The 26,593-nt window shown below is 43.7% G+C and overlaps 1 protein-coding gene across 1 annotated transcript in view; it reads left to right on the top strand.

Moving 5' to 3' along the window:
- The window catches only part of TSPAN7 (tetraspanin 7), a 128,691-nt gene that overhangs the window by 82,400 nt on the left and 19,698 nt on the right, over nt 1-26,593 (top strand). Inside the window, exons 2-6 of the mRNA XM_069761615.1 lie at nt 11,928-12,116; nt 16,584-16,658; nt 18,485-18,580; nt 19,845-20,000; nt 20,448-20,531. Of these exons, the coding sequence (XP_069617716.1) occupies nt 11,928-12,116; nt 16,584-16,658; nt 18,485-18,580; nt 19,845-20,000; nt 20,448-20,531 (600 nt within the window). The remainder of the gene's footprint in view (nt 1-11,927; nt 12,117-16,583; nt 16,659-18,484; nt 18,581-19,844; nt 20,001-20,447; nt 20,532-26,593) is intronic.

Raw genomic sequence — 26,593 nt, 5'->3', positions numbered from 1 at the left:
CGTAAGCCTTGTACACATGCGCCTCTGCTCTGTACACCTTGTACACACGCGGCCACGCTATGTACACCTCCTACACACATGGCTCCACTCCGTAAACCTTGTACACATGCGGCTCTGATCCATACACCTCGTACTCATGCTGCTCCGCTCAGTACACCCTGTACACACACGGCTCCACTCCGTACAACAAGTACACACATGGCTCGGCTCCATACACTAAGTATATACACAGCTCCACTCCGTACACCTTGCACACACGCGGCTCTGTTCCGCTTAAATCGTACACACACGGCTCCACTCTGTACACCTCGTACACACATGGCTCAGCTCCGTACATCTCGTACACACACGGCTCAGCTCCCCACACCTCGTACACACACGGCTCACTCCACACACCTCGTACACACACGGCTTTACTCCGTACACCAAGTACACACACTGCTCCACTCCGTAAACCTTCTACACATGCGGCTCTGATACACCTCGAACTCATGCTGCTCCGCTCCGTACACACACGGCTCCACTTCATACACCAAGTACACACACGGCTCTGCTCCATACACCTTGTACACACACGGCTCCGCTCCATACACCTCGTACACACACGGCTCCACTCCATACACCTCGTACACACACGGCTCTGCTCCATACACCAAGTACACACGCGTCTCTGCTCCGCACAAATCGTACACACATGGCTCCACTCCGTACACCTCGTACACACACGGCTCCACTCTGTACACCAGGTACACACACGGCTCCGCTCCGTATACCTTGTACACACACGGCTCTGCTACATCCACCCTGCAAACCCATCCTGACCCCACACATCAACTTCCCCTCATCCAGCACCATGACAATCACCACAGCAGAGTCCTGCATACACGAGGACCCTGATCATGTGACCGCTGACTCCTCCCCCTCCTGTGACCTCATCACAGGTCCTGTGTGCACAGAGCAGCCATCCATGTGCAACCCGAGGAGATGCATGGAGAAGAGCAATTTCAGCGTCAGGACCTGTGATGATGTTACGTGAGTTGGGGAGGGCTGGATGAGGAGATCCAGGACGGAGCCCTGAATAGACTCAATAGCGTAGCTTAGTAACTGAATCTGTCTGATGCAAATCCAGTTACTACACTGACAGAATCTGCCGCCCCCTCTCCAGGGACGGCAGTGCTGCCTGAGCCAAAGAGCTCAACTCGCTTCATAGTAGCGGCGCCACTGAGAAAACCCACAGTGGAATATAGTACAAGCCATGTGATGCTTTTTTTTTTTTTTTAAAGTAACGCTCATCCACATGCTGTGGAATCTTTTAGACTATTGAAATTGACCAGAAGTCTCTGGTCTGGTCTCTTGCAGTTTTGACTCCCTTTCCGCATAGTGGGGAATTCTAATATCCACAGCGGTAACCATATTACACATGTAGATTTTGCTGTGGATTTGCAGCTAAATGCACAAATTGATTTTCCCTCTATATGAGCATCCATCCGTAGGCCGGTTTCACACGTCCATTTATTTATTTTTTTTAGTGCGAAAAAACACTGATAAAGTCTGATGAAAATGAAAAATTGGTCAGGGTCCGTTTTTATCAGTATTTCATCATTTTTTCGTTTATAGAAAATAATAAACGATGGTGGGTTCTCGGCCTTCTCCTTTCAGTCAGTGAAGAACGGGCAGCGCCAGGATCCATCAGGGTGCCGTGTGAGTGTTCATTTTGTACCCTGCATCTCTGAATCTTCAGCCTTTCTCAAGGACATGACAATCCTGCAGAGACGAGAAGTGAGCGCCTATAAAAACATTGTAAGCACTAGGTGAGGCACGAGGTGAGAGAACGCCAACACTCGGGAGCACAAAGTTCTGTCCAATCAAAGATGGTTTTACTGAGAAACAAATACATGAAGACCTGAAACCCTGGGCTGTAATTGGCTGAAGCTAAAAATATTTTTAGATCTGTCAAAGCTAAAGATGGATTTCTATAGATGGAAATATCTCCCATGCCTTAGTTATAGATTCCATTTCAAATGTAATATTCTCCTTTGTACTTGGCCCAAAGGTAGTTGTGATAATATGTCCCCCGCTCTTGGAAGGCAGCCTGTGAGAACTAGGTCAATGCTGACGGCAGCATAAATGAGGTTGAAATGTTGTCTACTTAAAGAAATTGATAGTTTAAAAGAGCATCTGTCCTTGGTAAGGTTCAGTCATTGGGTGTATCTTGCATCCAACAAGTAGCCCTCCAGCTGGCAGGATGCTTCGATCTTTCAAAAATTATTGAGATTAACTTCTGACACCTCTTGATCAGTCATTTTTTTTCCCCTCATGCCCAAAAGGTAAGAGTTTTGTGGACACTTTCATCTTTTAGCAATGAGGTTACAGATGCTGTAAAGAAGTACTTACAATTTTTTTAATTACCCAAAGCCATTTTATTACAGCGTCCTTTCTCCCATATAATAGGTTCCCCCACATCTGTGGTGGTGACGGCTCTTCATCAGAAACCGCATCAATAAACTGTGTCTCTTCATCAAACCAGCATTTGTCATGTCAACAATTTTGATCTTGAGACATTATTTGCTTCTTTTTAAGTTTTTCTAGTTGCCTTAGATGTGGCAATCTTTGTCAGTTCAGTGTCTCTTTTGTGATTTGGTAATGGTGAAATGATTTGTCCTTATGGTGTCGATCTACTGTCAAAAATAGTTTTTTGAGATTTCAACTTTACATACCACAAAAAAGGGCAAATTTTAAAATGTTCATGAGGGTCTTTGGGGTCAGAGAAGGTCTTACTTTCAACGAGTTGAACATGAAAACTTAAATTTATCACAAATACATAGACTCCTTCTCTGTAGTTTGGTTACGTTGGTGCAGCATTAGATATTGTTGGATATGGATGGAGCCATGGCTTGGCTTGGCTGTGTATTCCCTCATGTTTCACCCATTGACCTTCTTTTTTTTATTTTAAATTTATCTTTGTTCCACTTGTTTCTTTTACGAAACAATAATCACAAGGAACTAATTAGGGTACCGTCACACAGTGCAATTTTCATCGCTACGACGGTACGATCCGTGACGCTCCAGCGTCGTAACAATATCGCTCCAGCGTCATAGACTGCTGTCACACTTTGCAATCTACGACGCTGGAGCGATAATTTCATGACGTATGTGCGATGTAGAAGCCGTTGGTTACTATGCGCACATCGTATACGATATATGTTACACCATGCAATCATGCCGCCACAGCGGGACACTAGACGACGAAAGAAAGTTTCAAACGATCTGCTACGACGTACGATTCTCAGCGGGGTCCCTGATCGCAGGAGCGTGTCAGACATTGCGATATCGCTCGAACGTCACAGATATATCGCTCGAACGTCACGAATCGTGCCGTCGTAGCGATCAAAATTTCACTGTGTGACGGTACCCTAACCGTGCTAAAATAAGACCTTCACCAAGAGAGAGTAATCCTCAAAAGAATAGTGTTATCAATTCCAAGCGTCCTTCACACAGTCTAGGACCTTAACATAGAACGTATATTGAAGGCCGCTGGTGGGGGAGACCATCGGCCGCTGGTGGGGGAGACCGTCGGCCGTTGCAGGCTTTTCTGCAAAGTCTGTAGTGAGCCCAAGTCCTCCATGTAAGAGACGTGGGGCGGTGCCCAAAGATAAGAATGATGAAGTGGATATCATTCCCGGTCTTGGGAGCAGCATCATGAGGTCGTCTCTCCATGTGCTGACTGGCGGATTCGGTATTGGTGCCATTTTAGCCAAAGAAGGACTAGTTTTGTTCAAATTAATCAGAATAAGAAACCGACCACAAGTGGAGCTTTGCAGACCTTCAGGGTGAGGCGTTACTGAATATTTTATACCGTAGTCTTGGTGTTTTCCGGGCATCTCCAAACATATCTACTATATAATTGTCTAAGGGTCACTTCCGTCTGTCCTTCTGTCTGTCGCGGATATTCATTGGTCGCGGCCTCTGTCTGTCATGGAAATCCAAGTCGCTGATTGGTTGTGGCAAAACGCCCACGACCATTGCCACGACCAATCAGCGACTGGCACAGTCCGCCGGCAAAATGGCTGCTCCTTCCTCCCCGCAGTCAGTGCCCGCTCCATACTCCCCTCCAGTCAGCCCTCACACAGGATTAATGCCAGCGTTAATGGACCGCGGTGTAACACACTCCATTAACGCAGCTATTAACCCTGTTTGACCAACTTTTTACTATTGATGCTGCGTATGCAGCATCAATAGTAAAAAGATCTAATGTTAAAAATAATAATAATAAAAAAATGTTATTCTCACCCTCTGACGTGGCACTGTCCTCAGCACTGCAAGCGGCAGGTTCCGGTGCCAAGGATGCTAGGCGAGAAGGACCTGCTATGATGTCAGTCATGTGACCGCGACGTCATCCCAGATCCTGCGCTCATACCAACCCTGGGACTGGAAGCTGCCGCGTGCACCGCACACAGGTGCCAGGACTACAAGGGGCCCTTCAGAAGGTGAGTATGTTTATTTTTTATTTTAACTCTTTTTTTAACCTGTTACATACGTGGCTGGGCAGTATACTACATGGCTCTGTGCTGTATACTACGTGGCTCTGTGCTGTATACTACGTGGCTCTGTGCTATATACTACGTGGCTCTGTGCTGTATACTACGTGGCTCTGTGCTGTATACTACGTGGCTCTGCTGTATACTACGTGGCTCTGTGCTGTATACTACGTGGCTCTGTGCTGTATACTACGTGGCACTGTGCTGTATACTACGTGACTGTGCTGTATACTACGTGGCACTGTGCTGTATACTACGTGGCACTGTGGACCTTTGTGTTAGTTGGTGGTCTAATGTTGGATGAGGCCCTTGTTACAGCTCAAAGCATCAATTAGGGGGAAAAAGTGTGACTGCAATTATTTATGAAAAACATTATGCACTTCTGTAAACAGCCACCAGATGTCAGTAAAGAATTATGGATTCAGTGGCTGTTTTATCTGAATTGTGTAGTAATAAATTGGAAGGTTTTTTTTTTCTTTTTCCCCTTCAGCCTTATAATGGTTATTTGGGGTTACTGGGGGAGCAGTCTACAGGAGTTGTTCCTTAAAAATCGAATAAATGAGATTTAGGTGTCTTCTTATGGGGCCGCCACAACGGGCTCTGGACTTGCCCCATCAAGTTGTCTGCAAGATGGCTTCCTCTAGCGGGGAAGGATAGTAGGAGCACGTATAGGCTCTCCGCTGGCACCTCTAGTCCCTCTGTGAGGATTGTGTGGGAGACTGTTGGGCAAAAAGAAGCTGTTGGCTGCAGAGAGGGCAGGGGGATGGTTGGATTCCCTCCTCGGTAAAGTGCTTTGTGTCTGATAAGAGTGCTTGTATCTTGGCCAGCTAGTCCATACTAGGTCCGGTGTGGGTGATGTTGGGGTATTGACCCGGCTAGGGGGTCAGTGAGCCTCCTACCTCCCGAAAGCCCCACTTTTGCTCCGAGTCCTGTTGCTAAGGAGGGCTGCAGGGATGATGGCCCGCAGAATAGGCCACAGTTTTGACCACCAGGTACACACACGGCTCCGCTCCGTATACCTTGTACACACACGGCTCTGCTACATCCACCCTGCAAACCCATCCTGACCCCACACATCAACTTCCCCTCATCCAGCACCATGACAATCACCACAGCAGAGTCCTGCATACACGAGGACCCTGATCATGTGACCGCTGACTCCTCCCCCTCCTGTGACCTCATCACAGGTCCTGTGTGCACAGAGCAGCCATCCATGTGCAACCCGAGGAGATGCATGGAGAAGAGCAATTTCAGCGTCAGGACCTGTGATGATGTTACGTGAGTTGGGGAGGGCTGGATGAGGAGATCCAGGACGGAGCCCTGAATAGACTCAATAGCGTAGCTTAGTAACTGAATCTGTCTGATGCAAATCCAGTTACTACACTGACAGAATCTGCCGCCCCCTCTCCAGGGACGGCAGTGCTGCCTGAGCCAAAGAGCTCAACTCGCTTCATAGTAGCGGCGCCACTGAGAAAACCCACAGTGGAATATAGTACAAGCCATGTGATGCTTTTTTTTTTTTTTTAAAGTAACGCTCATCCACATGCTGTGGAATCTTTTAGACTATTGAAATTGACCAGAAGTCTCTGGTCTGGTCTCTTGCAGTTTTGACTCCCTTTCCGCATAGTGGGGAATTCTAATATCCACAGCGGTAACCATATTACACATGTAGATTTTGCTGTGGATTTGCAGCTAAATGCACAAATTGATTTTCCCTCTATATGAGCATCCATCCGTAGGCCGGTTTCACACGTCCATTTATTTATTTTTTTTAGTGCGAAAAAACACTGATAAAGTCTGATGAAAATGAAAAATTGGTCAGGGTCCGTTTTTATCAGTATTTCATCATTTTTTCGTTTATAGAAAATAATAAACGATGGTGGGTTCTCGGCCTTCTCCTTTCAGTCAGTGAAGAACGGGCAGCGCCAGGATCCATCAGGGTGCCGTGTGAGTGTTCATTTTGTACCCTGCATCTCTGAATCTTCAGCCTTTCTCAAGGACATGACAATCCTGCAGAGACGAGAAGTGAGCGCCTATAAAAACATTGTAAGCACTAGGTGAGGCACGAGGTGAGAGAACGCCAACACTCGGGAGCACAAAGTTCTGTCCAATCAAAGATGGTTTTACTGAGAAACAAATACATGAAGACCTGAAACCCTGGGCTGTAATTGGCTGAAGCTAAAAATATTTTTAGATCTGTCAAAGCTAAAGATGGATTTCTATAGATGGAAATATCTCCCATGCCTTAGTTATAGATTCCATTTCAAATGTAATATTCTCCTTTGTACTTGGCCCAAAGGTAGTTGTGATAATATGTCCCCCGCTCTTGGAAGGCAGCCTGTGAGAACTAGGTCAATGCTGACGGCAGCATAAATGAGGTTGAAATGTTGTCTACTTAAAGAAATTGATAGTTTAAAAGAGCATCTGTCCTTGGTAAGGTTCAGTCATTGGGTGTATCTTGCATCCAACAAGTAGCCCTCCAGCTGGCAGGATGCTTCGATCTTTCAAAAATTATTGAGATTAACTTCTGACACCTCTTGATCAGTCATTTTTTTTCCCCTCATGCCCAAAAGGTAAGAGTTTTGTGGACACTTTCATCTTTTAGCAATGAGGTTACAGATGCTGTAAAGAAGTACTTACAATTTTTTTAATTACCCAAAGCCATTTTATTACAGCGTCCTTTCTCCCATATAATAGGTTCCCCCACATCTGTGGTGGTGACGGCTCTTCATCAGAAACCGCATCAATAAACTGTGTCTCTTCATCAAACCAGCATTTGTCATGTCAACAATTTTGATCTTGAGACATTATTTGCTTCTTTTTAAGTTTTTCTAGTTGCCTTAGATGTGGCAATCTTTGTCAGTTCAGTGTCTCTTTTGTGATTTGGTAATGGTGAAATGATTTGTCCTTATGGTGTCGATCTACTGTCAAAAATAGTTTTTTGAGATTTCAACTTTACATACCACAAAAAAGGGCAAATTTTAAAATGTTCATGAGGGTCTTTGGGGTCAGAGAAGGTCTTACTTTCAACGAGTTGAACATGAAAACTTAAATTTATCACAAATACATAGACTCCTTCTCTGTAGTTTGGTTACGTTGGTGCAGCATTAGATATTGTTGGATATGGATGGAGCCATGGCTTGGCTTGGCTGTGTATTCCCTCATGTTTCACCCATTGACCTTCTTTTTTTTATTTTAAATTTATCTTTGTTCCACTTGTTTCTTTTACGAAACAATAATCACAAGGAACTAATTAGGGTACCGTCACACAGTGCAATTTTCATCGCTACGACGGTACGATCCGTGACGCTCCAGCGTCGTAACAATATCGCTCCAGCGTCATAGACTGCTGTCACACTTTGCAATCTACGACGCTGGAGCGATAATTTCATGACGTATGTGCGATGTAGAAGCCGTTGGTTACTATGCGCACATCGTATACGATATATGTTACACCATGCAATCATGCCGCCACAGCGGGACACTAGACGACGAAAGAAAGTTTCAAACGATCTGCTACGACGTACGATTCTCAGCGGGGTCCCTGATCGCAGGAGCGTGTCAGACATTGCGATATCGCTCGAACGTCACAGATATATCGCTCGAACGTCACGAATCGTGCCGTCGTAGCGATCAAAATTTCACTGTGTGACGGTACCCTAACCGTGCTAAAATAAGACCTTCACCAAGAGAGAGTAATCCTCAAAAGAATAGTGTTATCAATTCCAAGCGTCCTTCACACAGTCTAGGACCTTAACATAGAACGTATATTGAAGGCCGCTGGTGGGGGAGACCATCGGCCGCTGGTGGGGGAGACCGTCGGCCGTTGCAGGCTTTTCTGCAAAGTCTGTAGTGAGCCCAAGTCCTCCATGTAAGAGACGTGGGGCGGTGCCCAAAGATAAGAATGATGAAGTGGATATCATTCCCGGTCTTGGGAGCAGCATCATGAGGTCGTCTCTCCATGTGCTGACTGGCGGATTCGGTATTGGTGCCATTTTAGCCAAAGAAGGACTAGTTTTGTTCAAATTAATCAGAATAAGAAACCGACCACAAGTGGAGCTTTGCAGACCTTCAGGGTGAGGCGTTACTGAATATTTTATACCGTAGTCTTGGTGTTTTCCGGGCATCTCCAAACATATCTACTATATAATTGTCTAAGGGTCACTTCCGTCTGTCCTTCTGTCTGTCGCGGATATTCATTGGTCGCGGCCTCTGTCTGTCATGGAAATCCAAGTCGCTGATTGGTTGTGGCAAAACGCCCACGACCATTGCCACGACCAATCAGCGACTGGCACAGTCCGCCGGCAAAATGGCTGCTCCTTCCTCCCCGCAGTCAGTGCCCGCTCCATACTCCCCTCCAGTCAGCCCTCACACAGGATTAATGCCAGCGTTAATGGACCGCGGTGTAACACACTCCATTAACGCAGCTATTAACCCTGTTTGACCAACTTTTTACTATTGATGCTGCGTATGCAGCATCAATAGTAAAAAGATCTAATGTTAAAAATAATAATAATAAAAAAATGTTATTCTCACCCTCTGACGTGGCACTGTCCTCAGCACTGCAAGCGGCAGGTTCCGGTGCCAAGGATGCTAGGCGAGAAGGACCTGCTATGATGTCAGTCATGTGACCGCGACGTCATCCCAGATCCTGCGCTCATACCAACCCTGGGACTGGAAGCTGCCGCGTGCACCGCACACAGGTGCCAGGACTACAAGGGGCCCTTCAGAAGGTGAGTATGTTTATTTTTTATTTTAACTCTTTTTTTAACCTGTTACATACGTGGCTGGGCAGTATACTACATGGCTCTGTGCTGTATACTACGTGGCTCTGTGCTGTATACTACGTGGCTCTGTGCTATATACTACGTGGCTCTGTGCTGTATACTACGTGGCTCTGTGCTGTATACTACGTGGCTCTGCTGTATACTACGTGGCTCTGTGCTGTATACTACGTGGCTCTGTGCTGTATACTACGTGGCACTGTGCTGTATACTACGTGACTGTGCTGTATACTACGTGGCACTGTGCTGTATACTACGTGGCACTGTGGACCTTTGTGTTAGTTGGTGGTCTAATGTTGGATGAGGCCCTTGTTACAGCTCAAAGCATCAATTAGGGGGAAAAAGTGTGACTGCAATTATTTATGAAAAACATTATGCACTTCTGTAAACAGCCACCAGATGTCAGTAAAGAATTATGGATTCAGTGGCTGTTTTATCTGAATTGTGTAGTAATAAATTGGAAGGTTTTTTTTTTCTTTTTCCCCTTCAGCCTTATAATGGTTATTTGGGGTTACTGGGGGAGCAGTCTACAGGAGTTGTTCCTTAAAAATCGAATAAATGAGATTTAGGTGTCTTCTTATGGGGCCGCCACAACGGGCTCTGGACTTGCCCCATCAAGTTGTCTGCAAGATGGCTTCCTCTAGCGGGGAAGGATAGTAGGAGCACGTATAGGCTCTCCGCTGGCACCTCTAGTCCCTCTGTGAGGATTGTGTGGGAGACTGTTGGGCAAAAAGAAGCTGTTGGCTGCAGAGAGGGCAGGGGGATGGTTGGATTCCCTCCTCGGTAAAGTGCTTTGTGTCTGATAAGAGTGCTTGTATCTTGGCCAGCTAGTCCATACTAGGTCCGGTGTGGGTGATGTTGGGGTATTGACCCGGCTAGGGGGTCAGTGAGCCTCCTACCTCCCGAAAGCCCCACTTTTGCTCCGAGTCCTGTTGCTAAGGAGGGCTGCAGGGATGATGGCCCGCAGAATAGGCCACAGTTTTGACCCATGGGTAGGCCTCAGGTGATGGCGTGGCTGCAGCGACTCAATAAAGGGCTCAGAGGGTTTCTCCCGTTGGAGCAGAGTGAAGTAAGATGTTTTTGGCTGAGGATGGTAGGGTAAACGGGCTGGATTAGTACGATTTATTCTGTTGGATTTGGAGCGCTCTCCCGGATTTCGGCACCGCCCCTCCCCCACATACCTCCTTTAATATGAATCTCATTCTGTGAAAACTTGAGGGACTTTGAAATACTTCGCCACTCCCAGTTAGTTAACATCGGACGTTGTGTTCTTGTCAGCAGTATTCTTTATTTTGTGGGTAAAATGCCAACCCGTTTATGGATTGTACCAACCACTTCATCAGGAATTTTTTATCAGGATCCTGAAACTGGATCGTACTGACCCTTGCATTAGGACTATTTCTCAGGGCCCTGATAATGTGGTCCTGAAGAAGGGGTTGATGCCCACTGACATTTTAACCTCGAAATAAAGAATACTGCTGAAATGAGCACCGCATTTAATGTTTACTGGCTGGGAACGTGGTGGCATTTCAAAACCCTTCACGTTTTTACAGAATGCAAATAATCCCCCCGCTTCCCATTATGGAACATATAGAATCTGGGAAAAGTGTTGCTAGTGGCAGTTTCATTACTATCCAAAGGCTGTAGGTGTTGTGTCCTAAACACGACAGAAAAAGGTGAGAGATGACACATAGGGGCACAAGGAGACCAATAACCCGTATATCCGGATTCCTGCCCTTTGAAGCACTTTCCTGTTTTCTCTTTTATAGTTTGTGACCTCCTCCTTTACTAGACCTTTAAATGGTGGTGAATCATTAGAACCAGAATTCTTGTACGCCAGCCATGGATCATGTGACGAGTCTTACAAAATCATTATGGTTATGTAAATGGTTGTAATCTCTTGAACGCCCTCCCCTTAGTGAAATCTTAGGGGGGGCACATGATAACACGGCCACCAGGTTATTTTATGTATGTGTTTTTATGAACAGTTTTGGATCCCTTCAAGGGTTAATTTTATTGCCCTGGTAAGCTGTGCCATGCATGAGCAGGTTTGTTGCTGGGCAAATTTGTGTTTATGCCAGATGTGCTTCCCGCAATTTTTATGGACTTTCATTGGTGGATGACCCTGAGCGGGGGGGGGGTGTCATTTTCCTATAAATCAGCTGTTTTGGGTGCGCTCAGCACAGTTACCTCAAGAAACTTTTGAAGATCCCACCCGCCCTCCCCCTTTTTCTGTATTCCCTTGTTCTAGTCGTACGTTTATTTTTGTGGGAATATCGCCCTGATTTTGGGTGGATTTGGACTTTATATGGTGAAGTTTATTCTGTCTATGGAAATTTTACACAAAAGGATGTATTGGTTATTATTATCAAATTAAATTATTTGTTTAGTTACTCAAAAAATAAACGCCACGGCCAATTTATATTCCAAAGTAAATCCTGTGTTTGTGTCTTATTTTATTGGGAAAGGTGGGGATTGTGTTACCATGTAATGGTTGTAGTAATGAAATGGTTGTAATGTCCTGGCACAAACTGTTTCTGCCTCTAAAGCAGGAGATGCACTTACATTTAGTTAATTGTTCTGCTTCTATGTTTTTGCATTGCAGATTACCGGTGTCATCCTACTAGCGGTGGGAGTGTGGGGAAAACTTACATTAGGAACATATATCTCTCTCATCGCTGAAAACTCCACCAATGCTCCCTATGTCCTCATCGGAACTGGAACTACAATCATTGTCTTCGGACTCTTTGGATGCTTTGCCACTTGCCGTGGTAGCCCATGGATGCTGAAACTGGTGAGGAGCTTTTGTAACTTTTTTTTATTCCATTTTGCATTATATAATTGAGGCAATTTACAGTGTTTTGATTATTCTAGTTTTGTGTTACGCCTGCTGGAACTTTGCTTGCACTTTATTATTACTACATAAAGAGAACCTAACACATGTACAAAAAAAAAACCAGATTATCTCCCAAATCTCCATTCTGCCCTGAATCTTCCGCTGTTTTTTGTTTAGTGCCTCTGTAGTGGAGATGTGCTCTATTTTCTATTTTGGCACTCAGCATACTTATGGTCCAAGAGAGGAAGAGGTTTTTTTGGGAGGTGTTTAGTCCTCCACCTCTGACTCTGGTTGAACAGCTAAATCTAAGGAAATCCCCGTTCTTGGAAGACAACGCTGTAAGAAGACTAGCCTGAGTGCGTGTCGCTGGCAAGTCACGTTGAGAACAGAGTGATCTCTCCATAGACTCCTGTCCATTACTAACCCCTGGACTTGATGTCACCTGACAATACAAAGATGACATTAACTCCAACCCTAGTACCCCACTTGCCGCATGGTGGGCATAGCCACATGCGGGAAGTAAGCGGATCAATGCATTGCTATGTGTGCAGAATCCCCGCAATTCCGCAGAAAGAATGAACATGCTGCGTTTTTCCGCTGCGGAAAAAAACCGCAACATGTGTACAAAAATTGCGGATTGCATTCTAATAGGATGCTTAATGTATGCGTTTTTGTTCGAGGTTTTATCGCGTTTTTATATCGAAAACCCTCAAAAAAAGCGAAACATCCTGAACGTGTGCGCATAGCCTTACACTATAAATGTGCGATGAGGAAGCTCCTTAAATCTGTTACCGTATTTCAAAATACAAACTGCGTACACTACTAAATAGATGTCTCAGGTCTAATGAGGCTGGTGTGTTTATTAAAGTTCATATCAAATTTGCTGTATTATCCTTTATGGAAGTTTAATAAAATCTCTACCTAACCAGATTGACAGCTCCTCAGTGTCTCTCCTGCTGCTGAGATCTCACACTGCTCAGTGCAAGCTACAGCTGTCAGTCAGGCTGTGTGTGTAGTGCCTGTTTTATTCTATAGCTGGATTCCTCCAAATGTGTTCATCTCACTATCCTGTGGATTTTAGTGCCATTCTGACATATATATTTTCACAGTAAATACACCATTCTCGTCAGGCTGAAGAGATCTAATTCATAAAGCATAAGTTTATAGTGTGAAATCTGATGTAATTCATTGAGTGACCCTTGTAGAAAAAAATAAGAATTTTAAGGGATTCGGTCATGATCCCCCGACTCACTGTGTCCTAGGGACGCAATGGGTGACACTCAGCCACTCTATGGATAGTATAGTATGCAGGGGTGTGCTCGGCTTTTGTTATATTATTGCCCAGCAGCTCAGTCAGACCGGGCCTGCTGGGTTTCATCCAGGTGTCACCCTTCCTTCCAGGGTGGTTGCCTGGCTATTTAGCTGACTACCAACAAATGGGCAATCCCTGCATGTGTCGAACAGTCGCGAGACATGCAGAGGCGGTGACTTGGAACATATTTCTCACCCGAGCATGCTCAAATAACTCCTTATCCCAGCCTGTTCGCTCATCACTGCTGTGGACATATTGTGGTGTCTGATGCAGAACTTTGCGCTTCTTTCAAGTCTACGTAAACAGCTTGTTGGGTTTCCCGTCAGGACATCCGTCCAATTTGGGCATGATTTCCTGAACGGACATGCAGCTGCCAGTTTATCTTGATGTTCCCTTGCGTTATTTCTCATTGTATTCTGTTATTCTGTTACAGCAAGAGGATTTCTTATTCTGCTTACGGATATTGCTTCTCCTTGTCTTGCCACCATAGAAAAGATTTCCTCCTTGCTTAGGGAATTGTAAAGCAATCATATTCTGAGGGGGTTTTATGTCGTGGAGCTCCCAGGAGAAATATCTTTTTATAGTATGGAAGAACAGCAGGAGCACTTTTTTTTTTTTTCCCAAGCCGTGATGGACCAATTAATTTGTGCAGTTTTTGTCAGTACATTGTGTAGGAGCTGCAGCAGAGAACCAGCTGTGACATTTTCTTGCATCACTGAGTGTGAAGTAGGCTTTCACGTTCTGCAATAATGAGTTGTTTTCGGAGCTGCCCATAGACCTAAGTTAGCCGTTTTCAGATGAAAGCTATCTCTGTTGACTCTCCATAAACATGCATGCTTAGAACAGCTGAACATGCATGTTTAATAAATATCGTTATTGAAATAAAGTGTTGGCGCCCCTGGAAATTTTCCCAGAAAATGACGTTTTTCTCCCAGAAAATTATTGCAATTACATAAGTTTTTTGTTATACACATGTTTATTTCCTTTGTGTGTATTGGAACAGCACACGAAAAAAAAGGCCAATTGGACATAATTTCACACAAAACCACAAAAATGGGCTAGACAAAATATGTTGGCACCCTCAACTTAATATTTGGTTGCTGTTATTTATTCCAAAAAGGGTCTGCAACCAATCACTTCCTATAACCATTAGCAAGTTTTTTGCACCTCTCAACTGGAATATTGGATCACTCTTCTTTTTGAAACTGCCCAGGTCTCTCATGTTTGAAGGATGCCTTCTCCCAAAAGCAATTTTAGTATCTCACCACTGGTGGTCAATGCGATTTAGATCCAGATTCATTGCTGGCCACTTCAGAACTCTCCGGCACTTTGTTTCCATCCATTTCTGGGTGCTTCTTGAAGTATGTTTGGGATCATTGTCCTGCAGCAAGGCTCGTGGCCTAGGACACACACCCAGCTTTCTGACACTGGGCACCACGTTGTAACCCAAAATCCTTTGGTAAACTTCAGATTTCATGAGGGCTTGCACTCAGGAAAGGGACCCAGTGGCACTCAGAGGCAGCAAAACAGCCCCAAAACATATTTGAATCTCCACCATATTTGACTGTAGGTACTATGTTATTTTCTTTGTAGGCCTCATTCCGTTTTCAATAAACATACAAGACGCTTCCCCAGAAAGATTATGGCTTACTTAAATACATTTTGGCAAACTTCAGTCTAGCTTTTATGTCTGTCAGCAGTGGGTCCTCCTGGGTCTCCTGCCATAGCGTTTTTTTTTTTTTTTTTTTTTTCATTTAAATATCAAAAGATAGTTTGCTCTGACACTGATGCACCCTGAGCATGCAGGGCAGCTTGAATTTCTTTGGAACTTGATAGGGTCTGCTTATCCACCATCCAGACTATCCTGTTTTGCAACCTTTCATCAATTTTTCTCTGCTGCCCACGTTCAGGGAGAATAGCTACAGTGCCTTGGGAAACTTCTATATTCTATTGTGCATCGTGGACAAAGGAACAAGAAGATGTCTGTAGATGGACTTGTAACCTTGAGATTGTACATGGCTTTTCAACAATTTTGGCTCTCAAGTCCTCAGACGGTTCTCTTCTTTCTTTTCTCCATGTTTGTTGTGGCACACACAGACACAAAATGCAAAGATTGAGTACATTTATCCCCTTTTTATGGTTTTAGGTGTGAATTTCATATTGCTCACTCCTGTTACTTGTCATAGGTGAGTTTGAAAGAGCATCACATGCTTGAAACAAATTTGTTTACTCACAATTTTTGGAAAGGCCCCTTTTTGGGGTTTAGTGTGAAAATTTTGTCCAATTTGCCTTACACATATTTTTTATTTCTTTTGTGTAATGGCAATAATTTTCTGGAACAAAAATGGAACAATTTCTAGGGTGCCAACACTTTCGGCCATGACTGTATATGACGGATCCTGCAGAAGATTGAGAATTCCATTGAGGCTGTGTTCACATGTAGCATAAATGCTGCTTCCTTTCTGCTGCTTTTTGTGTGCATTTTATGTATTTTGCATAAATACACAAAAACAATCTTCTCTGATTATTGACGTTATTTTCTATGCATTTTCCCCTTTTATTTTATGCATTTCTGATGCGGATTTGAAGCAGTATTTTGCGTTTGTTTCATTTACTACACAAAATCTTGATTCTACATCTCAAAAAGCAACTGCCTTTTTTTTTACAATTTGTTTTCCGAGCCTCCATATAGAAACCTATAAAAAAGCAACGCATCATAAATTAGGGTCTTTCAAAGCAAAGAGGGGATGAGTTTCATGAAATCTTGGACCGTTTCAATGCAGCAGACTTTCTGGGAAAAAAAAATCAGCATTCAAGCTACGTGAGAAGGGCTATGACACAATTTTACAACTTTAGACTGTTGATGACCTGCCAAAATGTGATATTATGACATTGATCTTATGTTTATGGCCATTTTTAGACCTTTTTTTTTCTCTGACGTAGAGACTTTTTTTAGCCAGTCTTGGAAGAATCCATGAGAAATATAACACATCAGACACACTTCCAGGATTCTCTATCCCTGGTGGCTTTCATCATTGGCCACATCTGTAAATTTCTAATGGATGTTATCCGTAATGTATGATAATCATTGTAACTTTGTCTTTCTCTTGCAGTATGCAATGTTTTTATCCTTGGTATTCCTGGCTGAACTGATTGCCGGAATCTCAGGTTTTGTGTTTCGACATGAGGTAAGTGAAAATTATTTTAATCAGCAAGTATATTTATGCCAAATCTACACCACTTTAAAGCAAGTACTCCACCTACAATTAAAAATGGAACTTCTCCCTAACAGCCCATGAGATAAAAACCATATTAAATACCCTTTTTACGGGGGTAGGACACCAAAGTCTTCTCACTGCATGCAAAAAATTAAGGAATAATTGGTAAAGGATAGGTGATGTGTTAGATCATTGCGGGTCCAACTGCTGGAACCCCCAACTATTGTCTGATTGCAGGATTTGTGCCCCCCGTACTCTTCGGCACATGCCCCGTGGCTCCATACAAATTTGACGGCATTGAGAACTAGCCAAGGACATATACAGCTTTCTTCATATGTCTAGTGAAAAAAAAAAAATCTCCCTGGGTCAGCCGTAGGGTGGTGATGGTTGTAAATGAATTTCTTCACTGCTACGAGGATGTAAATCCATGTTCGTTGCCTGTATAACCCTCTTATTTTACCTTGAAATCTTGTTGGTAAGTTCAGACGCAGACTATTATCTCACTAAGAATATGAATTCTGGATAATTTTTGTTTGAGAAGATTGGAAAACTGTAATCTAGTAAAAAGTCAATGTACAGACTATTGGAAATGCTTGAAAATATGACAGTATGGCAGCGTATGTTATTTATGGTAGTTCAGAAGTTTTATCTATGTATAATATATAATGGCGATATATATTTTGCAGCACTGTACCGAAAATATATTCACAGCGATTGTGAAGGGAATCTTCTTCTTAAGATGCAAGTAACAGTAGGAAATATGCTCCTCATTATTTCCCCAGAACTAGTGGTTATCTGCAAATGCCTTGTGATTGAGATGGCATGTAATTAGTGGCACAAATTGGTGGCGCAGTCTTAGGGGGTCTTGGATAACTGTCGGCTGCACAAGTGGACCTCTGGTCGTCTCTCGGCTATGCACACGCGCACCTGGCTGAGCGCGCATGTGTACTAATTAGGATGATGGGCGCAAGCCGCTCTGCCTCACAGCTCATCTCTTATCCTTGTGGGACCAAAAATCTAAAATGCCTAAATCTTCTTTCCCCTGAAATCTGCTATCCGGGAGAGTCTGAACATCAGGAGTCACATTATAAGGTTGGCCGGTCACATTGAATTTCGGGCCGGCTCAGCAGACATTGATTTAACATGTTTGGTCGCCGTTCGGCTTTGTTAACATGTTCAGTTGTTAGAACGGATCCAGCAGCAATCTGTTGGCTAAAACATTATGCAGATGCAACATTTTTGTCCGCCTGAAAAAACCTGATTTCAGTTGGATCCGTTTTTTAGTATTGAAAACTGATCTGATAACTAGACATCAGTTTTTCATCCATTTCTTGATTACTGGATCAGTTCCAAATAGACGATTCCTTGATCGTTCACCTGACCAGTAGTATATGGTAAATATCATTTTTCCACCTACAGTAAGCAAACTGCTTAGCGTTACTCTTGAATCGCACAGTACCGCTCTGCACTAGATGTAGTGAGATGGCCAAGAGTGAAAAATCATTAGACCGTGTCATCTCATTATGGCTACGAGCCATATGGCTACTGTCGGAAAACACTGCAGGAGAACCCAAATAACCCCGTTATGAGTCGGTGAGGTCTGTCAGCTGCCACCATTGTCCAGCAATGAATCGGGGTTCTGCCAGAAACCACAATGCAGGTGTGAGCAGAGCCCATAGTGAATTGATTGTTAATTTTCCTTTGTGCGATAGTGAAAGAGTATTAACACTGTTAATGTTTATACCAAGGTTATCTAAATTAATGTTTACTCTTATACCTTTTTGTCTTTTTTAAAGATCAAGGACACTTTCCTGAGAACTTACACCGAAGCGATCCAGAACTACAATGGCAAGGATGAAAGAAGTCGCGCAGTTGATGATGTTCAAAAAAGCGTAAGTTACATGTATAAGTGTTCGTTCCAGAGAGACTGGATATTTGGGCATCAATGACAAAGGAGTGTATAAAATGTATTACATATTTGAATTGGGGATAGTGTGGATTGGTTATTAAGGTTCTAAAAAAAAAAAAAAAAAAAAAGCCTTTGTGAAATGTGCGTTTGGTGTTCATGGGGACTTCACTGTTGATTCACCCATCAACATGTATGCTTGTTTTTTTAGCTATTATTATTATTACCGTTTTGTTCTTGCACTTTATACAGCCTTGTTTGTGTCCATACTCTGCCCTGGGTAATGGTTTTTGTTTTTGTCTTTTTTATAGTTATTATGGTTCCAAAATGATTGGTACATTAGAAAAGTACAGTAAACACAATTACCACTTGCTATTTTTTTTACTACAAAAATATTTACTACCATAGAAAAAATACTTTTGGGTCAATGGAACATGGCATCCCCCTGCTGTATTAAACATATGCACTTTATTAATATTGCTTTGAAAATTAATCTTTTATGACCCATTTGCCTTTCTGCAGAAATGTCTTTCAAGCAGACTCCACATTCTCCATTTGGGGTTGTCATAGTGTGTGGGTCCCTTGCTTTCTAATGGTCTTTTTAGATCCCCTCTAAAGCATAGCAGTAAGCTGCATTTGCGGTGGTAGTGAGCTCTTTTCATCGCCAGTGGCGTAACTAGAGTATGAAGGGCCCCGATGCAAATGTTGGACCTTGCCCTCTACCACCCGGCATGTTGGTCAGATGTGTGCACCTCGTAGCATTCTAAATCCTACAAGGACATACAGGTTGCACCCCTCCCCCATTATGTAGTAATGTTTCCCATCTTGATTTTCTTCCTCGTATATATCCCTCATCTCGGCCCATCCTAGTATATATGTCCCCCATCCTGGTTTATAATGTCCCTCGTTTTGGCTCCATTGTGGTATATATATCCCCCATTTTGCCGCTGTCCTTTAATGCATAGAAAAAATATATATTCTACTCACATTCCCGCATCGTGGCATCCTCTTCTGAAGCCGGCAGCTCACTTCAGTGTCGTGATCGCATGATGTCACTGCCATGCGCCCCCTGTCACGTGCATGTCAGCTGCTGGCCAAGGACGCACATCTAGTTGAAATTTGCGCTGGTATCGGTGGGCCCCCCACCTGCATGGAACCGGCCGCGACCTCTGCATCCGTGATCATTATGCCCCTGTTCATCACTATGATGACCTAGTGTCTATGGGCTTCATATGTCTCTTTCTTTGCAGTTGAGTTGCTGTGGAATTCAGAGCTACACCAACTGGACCATCAGTATTTATTTTCATGAAAATGGTATCCCACCTAGCTGCTGCTCCAACATGAGCGATTGCAATCCTTCAGATATGCGCAACATGACGATCGCTCCTACAAAAGTCTACCAGAGGGTGAGTACTCCTCTTATAATATGTGGTTTCCTACACGATCAGCAGGATATAGGTTGGGAAAGGAAAGATCCAAGAATGTGGCTCAGTACCCATGTACTTGCCTTTTTAATATATTAGTACTTCAAGGGAACTTAAACAGTTAATGCATCTTGAGGTACCAATATGCCAAGTTGATTGCCCAATCAAAAAAAGGATGCTGCCTGTAATACTGGGAGATATAAAGATAAGTTCCTCCTTGCAGCGGGGGTGTAAGAGCCCTTGTTGGGCAGGTTCGGAACGCTATAACCTGCAGATTAATCCCATAGCTTCAGCTTAATGGCATTTTTTCACTTGGTAGGTTCCCTTTAACTTTTAAAGCCCTCTTTGCTTCTCTCATTTTAGAATATTTTTTGTACATAATAAATAAAGATTCCTGGTTATTTCTAAATAAATCTCTTGTGCTTTTAGGGGTGTTATGAACTGGTCACTGACTTCATGGAGACTAATATGGGGATTATAGCTGGAGTGGCTTTTGGAATTGCATTTTCACAGGTAGGAATGATTGATTTCACAGCAAGCTAACATGAGCCATTTCAATTTCACCTTTGTCCTCCCCACCATCTCCCCATCTCTCTTTAAAAGCTTCACATACTCCTTAAGTGACATTCTGATAACCTCATATAGTAATGGTAGCAGAGTTGTCAATTTGTTGGGTTGTTTTCTAAGCAACACTGTAAAAATTAGCCTGACACATTTTTTTATTACGGAAAACCAAAATTAAAGGCTACTTTCACACTGGCGTTTTTTTGAATACGTCGCAATGTGTCGTTTAGGGGAAAAAACGCATCCTGCAAAGTTGTTTGCAGGATGCGTTTTTGCCCCATAGACTAACATTACCGACATATTGCAACGTATTGACACACGTCGCAACTGTCATTGCACCGTGTTGTGGCGGACCGCTGGGAGCAAAAAACGTTAAATGTAACGTTTTTTTGCTGCCGACGGACCGCTTTTTCCGACCGCGCATGCGCGGCCGGAACTCTGCCCGCACCTCACAATGGGGCAGCGGATGCGCCGGAGAAATGCATCCGCTGCACCTGTTGTGCGGCACATCAAACGCTAGCATCGGAATCTCGGCCCGACGCAGTGCGACGGGCCGAATCCGACGCTAGTGTGAAAGTAGCCTAAGACTATGGATATGAACACAATGTCAGCCCAGTGCAGTAAGCTCGGCGAGGCTGAGGTGTATTCATCTCTACTCTCTGCACGTGGCAGAGGTGTTCTGAGCCCAGGCCCTAAACGAGCATGCGAGGGATTTCAGACATGTCAGCTCTTACATAACCTTACCGCGGAGCACTCATTGAAAAGAGAATGGACGTTTTTCTAAGGATGGCACGGTGACTGCCAGAATGCTGTACCACCACAATGACTTTGCGTAACCGTTGTTCAGATAAGTAGGCACATTTTTATTTAAAGGGAATCTGTTACCTCCTGGGGTGTATATGACTATTAATATGGGCATACAGGTGATAGAAATGTTACACTACCTGTATGCCTCATATTAGCGGTCTTGTTGTTGAGAAATCTTATACTCTTTCCTTATGCTAATAATTTCTTCCAGGCTCTGGGAATCTCTGCCTCCTTTCTTCATTATAATACTACCCTCTCCCATGCACGTCAGTTGCGGCGCTGAATCTCGCACCTGCGCTCTGCACTCCCTCCATAATAACCTTTTCCTCCCTTTTATGGGCACTGCATTCAGGAATCTTCTGCGCAGGCATCGACGACCTCCACTTCTGTGACCTCTGGCATGTGCAACAATAAGGCGCCCTTCCCACTTCCTCCCTGCATAGTCATCGCTATGTACACATGGTTCCTAGCAATGACTATGCAGGAGGAAGTGGGGAGAGCATCTCACCATCGCGCACGCTGGAGATCAGTGACTGGTAACACATGTGGAATTATATACTTAACAAAAAAGTTTGAAACAACTGAAATTATGTCTTATATTCTAGGTTCTTCAAAGTAGCCACCTTTTGCTTTGATGACTGCTTTGCACACTCTTGGCATTCTCTTGATGATCTTCAAGAGGTAGTCACCGGGAATGGTTTTCACTTCACAGGTGTTCCCTGTCAGGTTTAATAAGTGGGATTTCTTGCCTTATAAATGGGGTTAGGACCATCAGTTGTGTTGTGCAGAAGTCTGGTGGATGCACAGCTGATAGTCCTACAGAATAGACAGCTGTTTTTTTTTCTTGCCATAATACAAATTCTAGCAAAGTAAAGAATAACGAGTGGCCATCATTACTTTAAGAAATGAAGCTCAGTCAGTCCGAAAAATTGGGAAAACTTTGAAAGTGTCCCCAAGTGCAGTGGCAAAAACCATCAAGCGCTACAAAGAAACTGGCTCACATGAGGACCGCCCCAGGAAAGGAAGACCAAGAGTCCTCTCTGGTTCTGAGGATAAGTTTATCCGAGTCACCAGCTTCATAAATCGCAGGTTAACAGCAGCTCAGATTAGAGACCAGGTCAATGCCATACAGAGTTCTAGCAGCAGACACATCTCTACAACTGTTAAGAGGAGACTTTGTGCAGCAGGCCTTAATGGTAAAATAGCTGCTACGAAACCACTGCAAGGACAGGCAACAAGCAGAAGAGACTTGTTTGGGCTAAAGAACACAAGGAATGGACATTAGACCAGTGGAAATCTATGCTTTGGTCTGATCCAAATTTGAGATCTTTGGTTCCAACCACCGTGTCTTTGTGCAACGCAGAAAAGGTTAACGGATGGACTCTACATTCCTGGTTCACACTGTGAAGCATGGAGGAAGAGGTGTGATGGTGTGGGGGTGCTTTGCTGGTGACACTGTTGGGGATTTATTCAAAATTGAAGGCATACTGAACCAGCATGGCTACCACAGCATCTTGAAGCGGCATGCTATTCCATCCGGTTTGCGTTTAGTTGGACCATCATTTATTTGTCAACAGGAAAATGACCCCAAACACACCTCCAGGCTGTGTAAGGGCTATTTGACCAAGAAGGACAGTGATGGGGTGCTACACCAGATGACTTGGCCTCCACAGTCACCAGACCTGAACCCAATCGAGATGGTTTGGGGTGAGCTGGACCGCAGAGTGAAGGCAAAAGGGCCTACAAGTGCTAAGCATCTCTGGGAACTCCTTCAAGATGATGGTTGGAAGACCATTCCCGGTGACTACCTCTTGAAGCTCATCAAGAGAATGCCAAGAGTGTGCAAAGCAGTCATCAAAGCAAAAGGTGGCTACTTTGAAGAACCTAGAATATAAGACCTATTTTCAGTTGTTTCACACTTTTTTGTTAAGTATATTATTACACGTGTTAATTCATAGTTTTGATGCCTTCAGTGTGAATGCACAATTTTCATAGTCATGAAACTACAGAAAAATCTTTAAATCAGGTGTGTCCAAACTTTGGTCTGTACTGTGTGTATATATGTGTGTGTATATATAATTTTTATTTATATAGCGCCAACATATTCCGCAGCACTGTACAATTAAGCGGGGACATGTACAGACAAATTCAATACAAGTTAAGACAATTTAAACAGTGACATTAGGAGTGAGGTCCCTGCTCGCAAGCTTACAATCTACAAGGAGAGGAAGAAATGTTCCTTACATCTGTACCTGAAATATGGTAGTGTTATACTCGGATTTGTGTATAGAAAATATACATGTGAAAAACACAAACAATATATTCTCATGTACCAGGAAGGTGTTATTGCACCCTGGCAGGCCTAGAACTTATGCCTAAACCTACAATTATCAGTAATTAATATGATTATATAATATATATATATATATATATATATATATATATATATATATATATATATATATATATATATATATATATATATATATATATATACACTAGATGGCAGCCCGATTCTAAAGAATCGGGAGTCTAGAATCCATATATACTTTATTTATTCAAATGTAAGAATAATACAATTAATAAATAATAGTAAGAAAGAACAAAAAATGGCTGCACTCACCAGCTCTTGACAATTCTTGTTATTTAAGGTACAGTTACACAGGATCCATGAACATGCTTATGAGGGGAGGGATGAAAGACATCAGACGACAACTTTGCGTGTTGTGGCAAATGCCACAACAACGGTTCTTTGCTTAAGAACAATAATGTAAATAATAAATAATATGTATCAATAACTATGTATATTGGTATGTTCTATGACATTTTAAAATATTTCATTATGTGGAAAGGCTCTTGGTACCCATACTGGCGCATACTTGTGTGCCCATCAGCGTCATTGGTATACTTATTATCAGACCTGATGTTACGTGCGCCATCAGCAGCTTTGGGCTCTGTGTCATTAGTATACTTAACAGTGTCCAGGCGCTTGCATCTCTCCTCTGTACTCTTGTTAGCACGCTGTTTGCGCTTACGTGCGGCATCGGCGGCTTTTCGCTCTGCATCATTACCATACTTTATATCAGACCTGATCTTACGTGCGCCATCATAAGCTTTGGACTCTGTGTCATTAGTATACTTAACAGTGTCCATGCGCTTGCATCTATCCTCTGTACTCTTGTTAGCACACTGTTTGCGCTTACGTGCGGCATCGGCGTCTTTTTGCTCTGCATTATTAGTATACTTTCTATCAGACCTAATCTTACGTGCGCCATCAGCAGCTTTGGGCTCTGTGTCATTAGTATCCTTACTATTAGAGCTCATGTTGGCTAAGCTAAACAGCTTTAAGCGTGGTGGTGGCAAACAACAGGTTAATAAGAGGCAGTGTCAGGTAGTAGGAAAATAGCCAGTTAATAATAGGCAATAGTTCTTTGCAGGAATGCAGATATTAATAAATAGGCAGTTTATATTGCAGAGAAATTGCTGGGCAATAATGGACAATGTCCTTATGTGGCAAATAATAGAGCAATATACCCAATGTGGCAAAGAAGAGGTTAATAAACGGCAGTCTCTCAGTATAACAGTCAGTGAATAATAGGCAGTATATGGAGAAAACACCAAACAAAAGTTCAAAATTGGTGTGAAAATGTCACTGAACCACTTCACAACTAAATATATATAGTTTTGGTAAATGGTATTATCATTTTTTTGACGAAATTCGGCAGGAGCTTGAAGAGCAACGTCACTGGGCCCGCCTCCACGCAGTAGAAACTTGCTGTGAGGTAAAAATTCAAAAATCACACCAAAATGGCGGGCGGAGTGTGTCACAGTACGGCACGTTTCTGATTGGTCGCTCGCAGCAGGCGGCAACCAATCAGACACTGGACACTGTTGACGTCACTTATCTCCGGACATTAGCTCCGGACATTAGCTCCGGACAAAGCCACGGAAGTTGGCACAAATTGCAGGAAGTAGTATTCTAGGCAATTATATATTAGATAGATATATATATATATATATATATATATATATATATATATATATATATATATATATATCTATCTAATATATATAACATATAACATATACACTAGCTATTGAACCCGTTCTACGCCCGGGTGGCGAGCATTTATATTGGTATATGGTCTCCATCCTGGTATGGGCTGCTTCCATCCTGTGTCCTAACTTTATGTGCTGCTACCATCTTGCACCTCCATCCTGTGATATGCTGCTCTTAACCTGCGCTCATTTTCTGTCATGTGCAGCCCCTATCCTGTGGTAGGATAACTGTTTTGTGCGTCTGCATGTTGTCATTCTGTTATGTGATGCTCACATTATGTCATGTGCTGCTTCTATCCTGCGCCTCCATCCTGTCATGTGCTGCTCCCATCCTGCGCCCCCGTTTTGTGATGTGGTGCTGTCCTCCTACGTCCCCATCCTGGTATGAGCTGCTGCCATGTTGTGATGTGGTGCTCATATAAAATAGAACCTGAGTAAACGTGTGCGTATCTCACAGGAATCGGCCCCTGCGCAGTCCGCACTTTCTGGCGCCGTTTTCTTGAAGACTCACTGCAGTATCCAAGAAAATGGCGCTGGAAAGCGCAGACTGCGCAGGCGCCGATTCCGGGAGCAGGGGGACATTCATGGCCTGGAATCAGGGGGCCTAAGTAAGAAATTGCTGTGGCATGAACTGCCACAGCATCATCAGGGCGGGATCATGTCCGCACGCCCCCTGTTTCCGGCTCATAAATGTCCCCCTGCTCCCGGAATCGGCGCCGACGCAGTCCGCGCTTTCCGGCGAAATTTTCTTGAAGACACGCTGCAGTATCCAAGAAAATGGCGCCGGAAAGCGCGGACTGCGCAGTCGCCGATTCTGGGAGCAGGGGGACATTCGTGGCCCGGAATCAGGTGGCGTAAGTAAGAAATTGCTGTGGCATGAACTGCCACAGCATCATGAGAGCGGGATCATGTCCACTGTGTCCCCACGTTCCCTGTTTTACGGTTCATAAATGTCCCCCTGCTCCCAGAATCGGCGCCAGCACAGTCCGCGCTTTCCGGCGCCATTTTTTTTTTCTAGAATACGGACACTGGCTATAATCAAACGCTAGGAGCGTCGCGCTTGCGCAGTCTATAAAGGCTTTTATATATATATATTATGATCCACCATGCACAAAAGGTGATGGTCACAGTTCACTTTGTCCCCT

The sequence above is a fragment of the Ranitomeya imitator genome, chromosome 3 (assembly GCF_032444005.1).
Source record: "Ranitomeya imitator isolate aRanImi1 chromosome 3, aRanImi1.pri, whole genome shotgun sequence".
NCBI lineage: Eukaryota > Metazoa > Chordata > Amphibia > Anura > Dendrobatidae > Ranitomeya > Ranitomeya imitator.
The sequence above is the reverse complement of the archived record's forward strand: the minus strand, read 5'-3'. Positions and strand labels throughout refer to the sequence as shown.